The sequence below is a fragment of the Gaeumannomyces tritici genome (genome assembly GCF_000145635.1).
Source record: "Gaeumannomyces tritici R3-111a-1 unplaced genomic scaffold supercont2.11, whole genome shotgun sequence".
NCBI lineage: Eukaryota > Fungi > Ascomycota > Sordariomycetes > Magnaporthales > Magnaporthaceae > Gaeumannomyces > Gaeumannomyces tritici.
Window position 1 is genome coordinate 70,335 of NW_008804555.1, and position 11,300 is coordinate 81,634.

The following is an 11,300-nucleotide window of genomic DNA, read 5'->3' on the forward strand; positions in this document are numbered from 1 at the left end:
TGATCAAGAGCTTCAAAATGATATATTTGCGGCTTGGATTGAACAAAAAAAGATCGCGATAGCTTCACTTTTGTTAGCGGGTGCCGGAAACGAGAAGGTTCTGTGGGGTGGCCCAAGACAGGGGGTGGCCCAACTCGGGGTGGGTCGACTTAAGAGGAAACTCGTCGATAGCTACGTCAAGAGGTGTCACACGTGCGGAGCCAACAGCGCCAACAAACAGCTCCCCATTGGAATCTTCCAGCCTATTCAGGCCCCTTTGGAGCCGATGAGCACTCTAGCCATGGATTTCATCATTAGCATGTCCGTAATGCCTGCCCAGGGCACGCCATGGCAGCACAAGGTCTTCGACGCCTACGACACCATGATGACAGTGACGTGCAAAACGAGCAAGCGGGCCCTCCTACTTCCAGGCCACAACACGTACAAGGCCGAGGATTAGGCCGCAGTGCTAGCACGCCACCTCTGGGAAACTGGGCCTGCCCACGAGCGATCATCTCCGACAGAGACAGCAAGTTCCTCTCCCGTTTTTGGAAAGCTTTTTGGTTGTCCTTCCGAATCAAACTCGCGATGACCATAGCCTTTCACCCTTAAGCCGACGGCCAGTTAGAAAGGAAGGACCAGGCAGTTAAGCTCGCAATCCGCATGCACGCTCAATACTCCGGTAAGGACTGGGTCGACATCTTGCCTGCCCTGCAGTGGGATCTCAACAACACGCTGTCACACGGGGATCACCCCTGTGACTAACGGAAGGCCATTGGGCCAACTAAAGGCCAGTAAGGAGGCCGGGATAAACGGGCGCTTCGGGGTTGGACCGCCTCCAACAAGTCGCAGGTCTCTTGCATGACCAACGACCAGCTGCAGGCGCTTGGCACTCCCAGCCCCACAATTAGATACGTACCTTAGGACTCTACACGGGCCACTCTGCGGCCTATATAGGAGGCGCCTCTCGAAGGGATCCCTCGAGGAGATTCTGGCTCCTTAAGCATCTCCTTGAGGCCCTGAGAGAATTATTAATAAATTGAGACTTCTCCAAGCCGACTCTGTCCCCTTGTTACACACGCACCCTCCTTGATCCAACGGGCGCCCGGATTGACTGCAAAGTAAGCCTCAAAGCAGGACCAACTCGCCCTGTATCTCCCTGTATAGGGATCGACGCTGACCCCTGATCGTCGCCCAAAGCCTTCCCAGTCCCTGTACCGTTTCTTCATATAGTTGTACTTATTCTTGACCCTCTTTGCCCATTGAATTAGCGGCCATTGGGCCTGCAATCGCCCTGCCGCCTTTTTGAGGCACTTGGAGAGCTAGTTGGCGATCTGGGGGTTCATCTGGCCGGCCCGGGCCGCCTCTGCCAATAGTTGCAGGAACCGCAATTCCTGGGTAGGGGACCAAGTCTCGCCTCTGCCCGCCCGCCCGTCCCTCACGAGGCCCGGCACGGGCCTATCAACAGGCTCAACGAGGTCGTCAGGGTCATGCCAGGCCTGTTCAGAGGTCGGTGGGGTGCTAAAGACGTCCTCGGCCTGGAAGTCTGGGAGAAACGAGGCCTCGGAAGGGCTTGGGGTAGGCTCACGGGCGGTCGTTTGCGTGGCCTCGAGGAAGGGGTCGTATCCCGGCTCAAGGGAAGGAGGGCGGGCGCTGGGGGAAATAGGCCGAGGCGTGCCTAGGGTGATCTGCGAGGGCTTGAGGGCGGCCTGGGACCGTACAGGAAGGTCCTCGTCGTCAGAGGATAAGGTAGAGGAGTCGCTAGATAGAGTAATATGGCTGTTAAGCGGCTGAAAAGGCTCCTCCTGGCGCCCGCGCCGGAAGGAATACCGTTGGGAGGAATAAGCAGGCATAACAAGCACAAACGATAGTATATTGCTGCTACACAACACTTAACAACTACGGGCGCCTGCCTGGCGCCCGCTTGGATCTCTAATATCACTGTCATCTCCGAAATCAGGGCTTCTAAATGCACTAAAAATAAACCCGAACGGCCTACCCGTCGCCCCGGGGTCGCCGGCGATAATTCCCTTCTTGATGTCACCCGAGCCCTTGCTGATATTCTTTGAATAGCTTCACTTTCCGCCGGCGTGGCGACGTGAGGCTAAGGGCCTGTTCAATACTATTAGGTTTTTGGTTTTTTGACCCCCTAGTCGGTTTTTTGCCCTGATTTAAGTTTAATTCTCGACGTGGAGACAACGCCCGGGGTAGCCCTGTGCCCGTTCATGTATATTTGGGCCCGATTTTCGCAGGATTCCCGTGCAGGGAGTACAGGGAATGTGTATCTATAAAAAGCAAAGGGCACAGACGCTCAGAATAGAAGCTATTCCCAAAAATAACAACGACCCGTGCAAAGTCAGGATCCAAGGTCAAAGCAGGCCGGAATAGCCTCACGTTCTGTAGGATCCAAAGGGTCTCTGAGGCCAGCGATAGGCTCGTTGGAGAGCCCAGAAGCCAGAGATTCTAGAAGTATATAAGGGGAAACCTCTGGCAGTTCAGATTTAAATACAGAACGAGCAACACAAAGATTAATATACTCTAATTACATTAACTATTCGGTGCACTCAACGGGCAAAAATTGCGGTCAGAATGAGCGAGTTAACTTGGTGCACCCTACTCCCTTCATTTGATCCGGATCCCCTCGATCTTCTATATCGGGAGGCCGGCCCGCCGGCCCTGGCCCTCTTTGACTCTCCCAGATCCTCCCAGACCCTCCATGATCAAGGGTAACACGTGGCTTACAGGGCCTCCATCTGGGCGACTCGTTGGCCTGGTCAAAAAGGTACTTCTGGCGGGTCAAAAGCTATATTTATCAGGCTTTTTACCGGGATCCGGGCCCCCCTGGCTCAGATCCACAAACTGGTTTTCAAGCGGTTTTCAAAAATAGTATGGGAAAAACCAAAAACCACAATAGTATTGAACAGGCCCTAAATATAAACTATCTCGGAGTTCGAATGTGGCCAGGGACGTTAAAATCCCCGCGAAAGATACATCTAGGCGCCCAGGGGATCCTGGCGCAGATCCTCGGCTCGTTTCACAATTGGATCAATTGCAGGGTAGAACGCTTTGCATGGATGAACCGATCAACCGGTTGAGCAGCCAAACGCGGCATTATTTTTCTAATTATTAAACCCACGGTGGAAGGTCGTCTTAATTTAGTTTATGCTAATCTACTTATGAATATCTCGGTGCGTGTTATAAGGGTGCAATGCAGGCTTGAGAGGGATGATCTCATTGATGAAGCTAATAATCTTTTCATGGCCTTAAGAGATGCTTAAGGAGGCAGAATCTCCCGAGGGGGTCCCTGGACATGGCCAGGATGATATACCCCTGTACGAGTGGCCCCTGCCACAGGTTCACCCATTCCCAGCGCGGCCATTGGCCCGATTGGTAGCCCTGTTCAAGGGATTGGTCCTCGGCGCCTACTCCATGCGGGCGCACGGGTCATAAGTCATAGTGAGGCTATTCCCAAGGTCGCTTCCGTGTGACAGTGCGGATGCTATGTGCATTGTTTTAAAGTCCAACCGAGCCCCCAAACATGCATGCTCCCGTGAAACAAAATAATGCCGTGTTTGGCTGCTCAACCGGTTGGTCGGTTTATCCAGCAAAAATGTGATCAACCGACTCAACCGCCTAGTTGATGATCTGTCAGAAAACACTGTCTCTAGTCATCCATGAATGGGAAGAATGCATTGTCTGTCCTCTCTTCCCTCTGTCCTTCGAAGAGGATGATTGTTCTCGTTGATATACACAAAGTATTAGGAAATTCTGCAACAATTTTAGCGGTTAAAATATTAGTTAAGGCAAACATAAATGTGTAAAATCCCATACTGTTACGACCGTGTTACGACCGTCGCGGGCCAAACACGAGGCCCAGGGAGGCCAGGACGACCCCGCACTCGGTCATGAAGCGGGGAAGGGCCACCAACTATGATTAGGTAAACACGACAATGCTGCTCTGTCGACAACAACAGAGCAGGATGCTCTGTCGACAGCGACAGAGCAGGGTGCTCTATCGGCGACGACGGAGCAGGCGCCCTGTAGGCAAAGACCCCGAGTATAAGAAGGAAAGGTTTCCTACTGTCCTAGGTAGTTTTTGACAGAATGCACTGGCATCAGTCAATCTAAGTTAGCTTCCAAGCATCCCTTGGAGCAAGCATTCAGACCTGCACCCAGGTCCCAGTGATTCACCCAGTCAACCCAGTCTACAGTTACTGTTCAGTGCCCCTTAGGTGCCCTACCCTAGGAGCAGAGGCCTGATTGTAACACATACAAATTATATGAGAGGGTTTATTTTAAATAACTTTTTTAAAAATGCATTAACGTGGTTCATCACCGAGTGCCACACATCAGCGAATGCCACACCCATACCCGACCTCCAGTCAATCGACGCACATGCCAACCCAACAACGCCAGGAATCCATTCAAACTACTCGGAACTGTATACATCGGACATTTCTACTTCTTCCTGACACGTGCGCGCATTGTGTCCGGTTTTGCCGCAGGTGCCACATCGCCGACGAGTTGTCGTCGCCCTCCTTTCCTGGCCCCCATGGTCGCGCATTTCTTGCTGTAGCTGTCCATCCAGCTCTTGCTGGTCCAGAACATTCCGTACTTCGTTGATGGTAAGTGACCCTCCAAGTCGGACACGTGTTTTTTTGGCCCTCCGGCGTTTGCTTAGTGCTTCGTTCGCCCTTCGAAGCGTAAATACTTCGGCTCGGAGAAGGGCCACCTCGTGCATTATCGCCTTCGTCCCTTTTGCAATTTGGTCCACAGCCGCTAGCATGGGTGTCGGAGAGCTGCTCCGGTGATTGGAGATTCGAGTTTTGATGTGTTCGGACTGCGAAGTTGCTTCCCTGGCTGTCCTGGGCGTTTTGGAGGTCCAAGGTTCGGGGTCGTTCAGGGGCGTCCTCGGGGGAGTTGGAGTCCGTAACCTTACATTCAACTTTTCCAGAACCGAATCCGGATTGAAAGGAGCAAGGCCAGCCCCTCGAAAGCCTCCTCGAATGTTTTGCTCAGTCATAGAGTCAAAAAATGCCGCTTTGAACGCCGAAAGGAACTCGACCTTGGTCACGTGGTTAACGTGCGACCTCATCAGGTCCTCGATTTGTCGACCGTACGCCTTTTTCAGCGGGCTGAAGCACCCAACGTCAAGCGGCTGAAGGAAGTGAGACGAATGCGGAGGCATGCAAAGCGTGATGATGTTGTGTTCTTGGCAGTAGAGCTCGAAATCCGTCGAGTGGTGGCTTTCGTGGCCGTCCAGCACTAACAAACGATATGGGCCTTTCGTGCGCGATAAGTCAAAGCACCCCATCTCCGCCAGCCCCCCTTGTCCGCCACCCCGCCAGCCCCACGGCCCCGAATCGTCGCGCGTATTTCAATTCTACGGGATTCCATCAATTTTCATCCGTTTTCCATACTTTTTACTGCATTCGATTGCTGGGATGCCCGAGAAACAATATACGGAAGAAGAAGTCGAACGGGCCGTTGCCGCGGTGCAGGCGAAGGTCCCAATCGCGAGGGCTGCCCGACTTTATGGGGTACCGAGGTCAACCCTACGAGACCGACTTAAAGGCGCCCTACCGATCCGGCAGGCAAAAGAACCTTATCAGCGGCTAGGCCCGTCCCAGGAGAAGGGCTTAGCAGATTGGATACGCTTGCAGGCCTCTTTAGGCCTCCCTCCAACGCATGCAGAAGTCCGGTTTTTTGCGGAGGAGATTCTACGACTGCAGGGGATTCAGGATGGCACCGAAATAGCCTTCGGGAGGCGTTGGATCAAGCGTTTTCTGCAAAGATATCCGGAGGTTCGTACCTGCAGAACCCGGCGCATGGAATCTGCACGAGTTAAAGGGGCTACTACTGCAGTTATCAAGGACTGGTGGCAGTACCTCCGGATCCCGGAGGTGGCCGGGATCAAGCCGGAAAATACGTACAACGCAGACGAGGGGGGCCTGCAGGAGGGCAAGACGAGCAACGGCCTTGTTTTAGGCCTTGCAGAGGCCCGGCATTTGCAAAGGAAAGACCCTGGGGACCGCACCTGGACGTCGTTTATCGAATGCATTTCGGCCATTGGGGTTTCGCTTCCTCCCTTTATCATTTTCAAAGGGAAATACGTGCAGGAACAGTGGTTTCCGGAGGATTTAGGCCAATTCAAGGGCTGGGAGTTCACTGCAACGGATAGCGGGTGGACTACGGACCGCACGGGGGTAAAATGGCTGCAAAAAATCTTCCTCCCTCGCACCCAACCCCCTACCCCTAAACCCCGGCTTTTGATATTAGATGGCCACGGATCCCATGTTACCAAAGAGTTTATGTCTCTTTGCCTGCAAAACAACGTATATCTTTTATATTTACCCCCTCATTCCTCCCACGTTTTGCAACCTTTCGATCTATCGGTTTTCAGCCCTTTCAAACACGCTTACCGCCAAAGAATAGGGTTCCAAGGTCTATTTACTAGCTTTACTGTGGTAGGAAAGCGTTAGTTTTTACAAACTTACGCCTACGCACGTAGCAAAGCCCTAACCGAACATATAATTAAATCGGGGTGGCGGGCGTCAGGCCTTTGGCCTCGCAATATAGCCAAACCCCTAATGAACCGGCTTTTGATCGAAAATTCCAACAAAGACGAACGACGAGCCGAAATTCAACAATCTGCCGAAGAAAACAGGGCTAAACAGCGTTCGAATACGCTTTCACAGCTGTCCCAAATGCCATGGGAAACTCCCAAACAGGCCAGAAAGTTGGCCTCCCAAATTAGCAACTTTAGCGCCACGATCCCGGCCACCACCACGGCACGGCTTTTCTTCCGAAAGGTCCAAAAAGGTTATAAAATACGTGATCTGGAATTGGCTACCGCCCATCAAAAAATCAAGCAGTTGGAGGCACAATTAGAGGCACAGCAACCTCGCAAAAAAAGAAGGGTGGCCCCGGATCCCAACGAAACCTTCGTTAATATCCGCCGCGTTGCACAACGAAGGGGTACACTGGAGGAAATCAGCGATACGGCGTCAGAAAGAGCGGAAAATTCTGATCAGGAATCAGTACTTTCATGTATTCTAGTTAGTTAAAATAAGGTAGAAAATTGCAGTTGAATGCGCTAGGCCTAATCCCAATCCGACTCATGTTAGGTGGCGGACAAGGGGGGGTGGCGGAGATGGGGTGCTTTGACTTACCGTGTGTTTGTCGAAATGCTGAATCCATTTCAGGCCGAGCTCGTTCGTAGTCCACCCGTTGGAACTCGTTGCAATAACCCAATCGCGTGGGAGGTCGGTTTCCGAATACCAATTGGCCAGGTGGTATTGCCCCTTGACGATAATGAAAGGGGGGATCGCCCAGCCGCAGCAGTTAACCCCTTGAATGACCGTAGCCCATTCCCGATTGCCAGGCTGGACCAGCTTTGCTTTACCACGGCCTTCCGATGTTGTAATGACCATGACGGCGGCGATCATGCCCATAAGGAAGCCGGTTTCGTCGAAGTTGTAGATGTCGTCATCCAGGATGCCATATTTGGCCACAGTGTTCCGCACAAGGTCGAACCAAGCAGAAACGAGCTTGGGATCTTCGCATTTGGCCCTTTGGTAATCGTACTTTCGAATCCAGCGCGTGCCGAGCTCTGCGCGGCGCTTGACGAACCTTTCGACCCAACACTTGCCGACGGCGCCCGCGTCGCGTTCGGCGAGCAGTCGGTTGGCCATATCTTCAACACCAGAATGCCGGGGAGGGAATGCACGAGAATCCAGCTCGAGTATGTACTTGACAAGCGCCTCCTCTTCGGATTCCGTTAATTTCCGAGAATTGGGCTCGCTGTCGCGTCGAGCAGGTTGGCCGCGCTTCCGCCGGGCGAGGGTGGAAAAGTCGACTTCGTAGATCTTGGCGGCGCCCCGGATACTCAATTGTGGATTCGATGCGATCGCCTGAAGGGCCAGAACAATCTTGCGTTCGTCGCTTTTGTTTGCCATTGTTTGTTATGGAGATATTCGTGGATGAAATCGGGTTGTCGCGTGGACGTGTCAATTGTGGCATTCGCTGATGTGTGGCACTCGGTGATGAACCACGTTATGTGTATGTGCGTGTGTAGATAAAGCCAGACCAAACTCTGCGCAATGACTTTGCTGCTTCCCAATGCGACGCGACGAAGCCCTGATTATGAAGAGGACGGGGGAGGAAGACAGAGAGAGGGAGGAGTGCCGAGGTAGTCGCGTGCAAGACGAGGGAGTGACGCGGAGTCGATACGAGCAAATTGGCCCTCATTTCCTGCTGCAGTCCAACAAAAAGGAAATTCCAGCTCCCGTTTCTACCTTGGCCACTTTTGACTTTTCGTACCCTACCAAGGAATAACCACACCCAATGCCCATATATGCCCGGAAGACCCCGCCCAACTCCGAAGCTGCCCGGTATCCTGGCTCGAACTTAGGCGGAACGTTTTGGGGCACATGTCGGCAGGGGACGCCTGGGAGGCTGACAAGGGATCGAATGAACGAGATCTGGAGCGTCCCCTTTATAATTAGCGACGACATTTCCAAAGGGGATTATGTACATACCTTTTTGTTGACCCAGGGTATTCGGGTTTTGCTCATTTGCTATACGCAAGCCCCCAGCAATACTGTCGAAGTCCTAGCGATTATTAGCCCGCATGTCGCAAACGTAATGTGTAAACCCCTTACCTTCAGTAATGCGGACAGTCTGGAGACTGCATCTCGTCCGCCCATCTCTTCCACCCGGCCAGCCTTGATCCTGTTTGCAACAAGTCGCTTGACGACCTGAACATGCTTTGGCGCACTCGATGCCATGTCCTCGTTAGTGATTTCCGGGTTTTTCAGTTGAGCGACGACCACTCTAAGCCACCGCTCAATGCCAGACCATTGAAGGACGTGGCCGCCCAGCGCAAATGTCTGTACTCCTTGCACCCTGAAGACGAAGTGGATCGTGCCAGAGGGGAAAAAGACAGTATGTCCCGGCGACAAAATGACGTATCTCCATTCACCCCCGGTATAGCCATGCGGATTGGCTATCCATTCATCTTCTTCCTGCTGACTTGGGCGCGACATCCATCCAAAGCCAATGTTTCCTTCTTGGACCGTAATCCAGGTTGAATAGCCGTGACTATCCATATGCGGCGCCGTGTTATGTCCTCCTTCAGATAGGAGTGCCCATTCTACGACGTTGCGCCATGTGTTCCAATCTTTTCCAGATGCTGCTATCCTTTGAGCATCGTTGCCCATTAGAATGGCATCGCGCATTCGGAGGAGAAGTTGGCAGTTGTCGCCTTCCAAAAAAGACGGCAGGGTCGAAGGCAATGAACCCTGCAGGTCAAGAAGGTTCCAGGGGTCGCTTGTTGACCGCTGGCTGAGGAACCGGTTTCGGACTTGGAAAAGCGTCCTACGCTCCGAAGACTCCTTGAGCGAACTGCGAGAGGGCACCTGAACGGACACAGTCCGATCGAGGCCAAGGTCTTCCATGTGATAGAACAGCTGTGAAATTGGGCGGTCTTTCCCCTTCCACTGGAATCGCTGCTGGCCTTGCGTGAAAATAGGCACGTCGACCGATCCAAGCTCTGCACGTTGGGCTGCTTCCTTTCCGCTTAGGAAGTATGCATCTTCGCCCGTGGGCGGCCTGCTTTTGGACAGGATTTGGGAAACCAATGCGTCCGTTTGGCTCCCCCAGGAATTGGGCTCATGTTCCGTTGATTCCATGTCCCTAAGCACTCGCCGGCGATAGGCTTCATCGCGAATTGAATCATGTTTTGGCCGGCCGTCTAGGCTCGTCGTGGCCGGCAGATAACTATGGCCCGACGCATCTTGATCATCAGACCGCAGCCGTTTTAGAGGGGTAGTGTCGATGGGTTCGGAAAGCGAGGCACGCCGGCGCCGGGGAGTGTCGCTTGTATCAAGGCCGGCCGTCTGGAGCTCCTTCTCCGCCTTTGGAGATGACCTGAAGGACTCCGTGCTGGTGACTGCCTCTGTGTACTTCTTAAGATGTGTATGACACATGTCCTGAAAAGGAACGCCGACCAACATGAATGTAGGCATCTGCCCGGTTGCGATGCTGTCCATTTTGTCCAGAAACGCTAGTAGCGTTGATGATATTTTTGGTGGACAACATCGCTCTTGCAAACGCGCAGTGCTGAGCAGCTCGGGCTGACGGAGTAGTTTGGGCCTTCTCGGCGGCGCTTCGTAGTAGCCTGGCTTGCCACTTCGTCCTCGGAGTCGCGCTACAGGAGCATTGGTGGCGTGTTGGCAGTCCGCGTTTCTAGCACTTTCCGCTGTTCCGCCGCCGGACTTGTCGGAGTTTGTTACTCGTGAGCGAAGAAGCTGGCGGAATGATTGATCTTTGGGAAGCCGGCAGTCATCGGCGTCGCTATCGGCGGGTGGGCTGGTGTCGGCCAGCCCTCGTGCGGCATTCCCGAACGGGACTCCGGCAGCGGAAAGGGTGGCAGGAGGAGACTCTGGCGGTGAGCTCAACGGCGTTGTCGACTGGGAGGGACCCGGAGAAGAGGAATGGGCGGCGCCGGCATGACGTTCTGTAAAGCTAGCGTCTTCACTGCTCTCGTTGGCGGCGGATGGCCCGTTTGGTTCCTCATGTGCAAGGACAGCATCGAGGACCTGTTCGACGAAACGGCCGAAGTTCGAGTCCCCCGGGCTGGCGCCGTGCGGGGGATCAAGCCCCGGCACGCCGACGTTGCAAGCATGGTTGGGTCCCGAGCGTCCAGTGATATCAGCACCGAACGCGGCTGCCGTTTCAATGGTGTCGGCGGGCAACGAGACAGCAAACTCCTCTCGCACCATGAGCCCAAATTTGTCGAAGCCAAAGCCGGGAGGCAAGTCGGCAGCAGCCAGTTTCCGGTACGGAAGAGAGTCTTTGTCCTTGTCGAATGAATTTCGGTGCGACCAGGCCTTTAGATCCACTAGATCGGCCTGATCGATCGGGTTGACCACTTCGCGCAGTCGACGCAGCCCCCGCCCGGTGGCCAGATGCCGCCGCAGCATCAACCTGTTCAGCTTCGTCACAGCCTCGTCCAGATCACGAACCTCCCGCGCTGCGGCGCCGATAACTTCGCAATATCTCACCCCCTTGGAAGCCAACTGGTAGTGCTGGACAAAGCCTGCGCCCCAGTATCGACCTACCGTTTTCAAAGGACTGATACATCTGGATTTGACCTCTGATCCACCTCGCGCCACGTCGGCGAATCTCTCCCATTTGGCCGCATCCTCTCTGGTTTTGATTGGCAGCCTCCGCGTTTCGCCTTTCTTTTCCTTCCATTCTTTGTACCCGACATACTCGTCCATTATGATATGCTCATAAGCAGACACTAGGAGCTGCAC

The 11,300-nt window shown here is 53.7% G+C and overlaps 3 protein-coding genes across 3 annotated transcripts; 2 read left to right on the forward strand and 1 right to left on the reverse strand.

The window, feature by feature from the left end:
* Window positions 1-1,301: 1,301 nt before the first annotated feature.
* Window positions 1,302-1,832, reverse strand: GGTG_13256 (hypothetical protein; the record flags this gene model as incomplete). Its single annotated transcript, XM_009231162.1, has 1 exon — window positions 1,302-1,832. One exon carries the CDS (start codon window positions 1,830-1,832, stop codon window positions 1,302-1,304), a length of 531 nt encoding a protein of 176 aa, XP_009229426.1.
* A 736-nt stretch (window positions 1,833-2,568) lies between these two features.
* Window positions 2,569-3,074, forward strand: GGTG_13257 (hypothetical protein; the record flags this gene model as incomplete). Its single annotated transcript, XM_009231163.1, has 2 exons — window positions 2,569-2,705; window positions 2,894-3,074. The coding sequence occupies 2 exons, from the start codon at window positions 2,569-2,571 to the stop codon at window positions 3,072-3,074; spliced, it is 318 nt and encodes a 105-aa protein (XP_009229427.1).
* A 7,331-nt stretch (window positions 3,075-10,405) lies between these two features.
* Window positions 10,406-10,973, forward strand: GGTG_13258 (hypothetical protein). The gene has a single exon (XM_009231164.1). It carries the CDS (start codon window positions 10,476-10,478, stop codon window positions 10,851-10,853), a length of 378 nt encoding a protein of 125 aa, XP_009229428.1. The 5' UTR covers window positions 10,406-10,475; the 3' UTR covers window positions 10,854-10,973.
* Window positions 10,974-11,300: the final 327 nt, after the last annotated feature.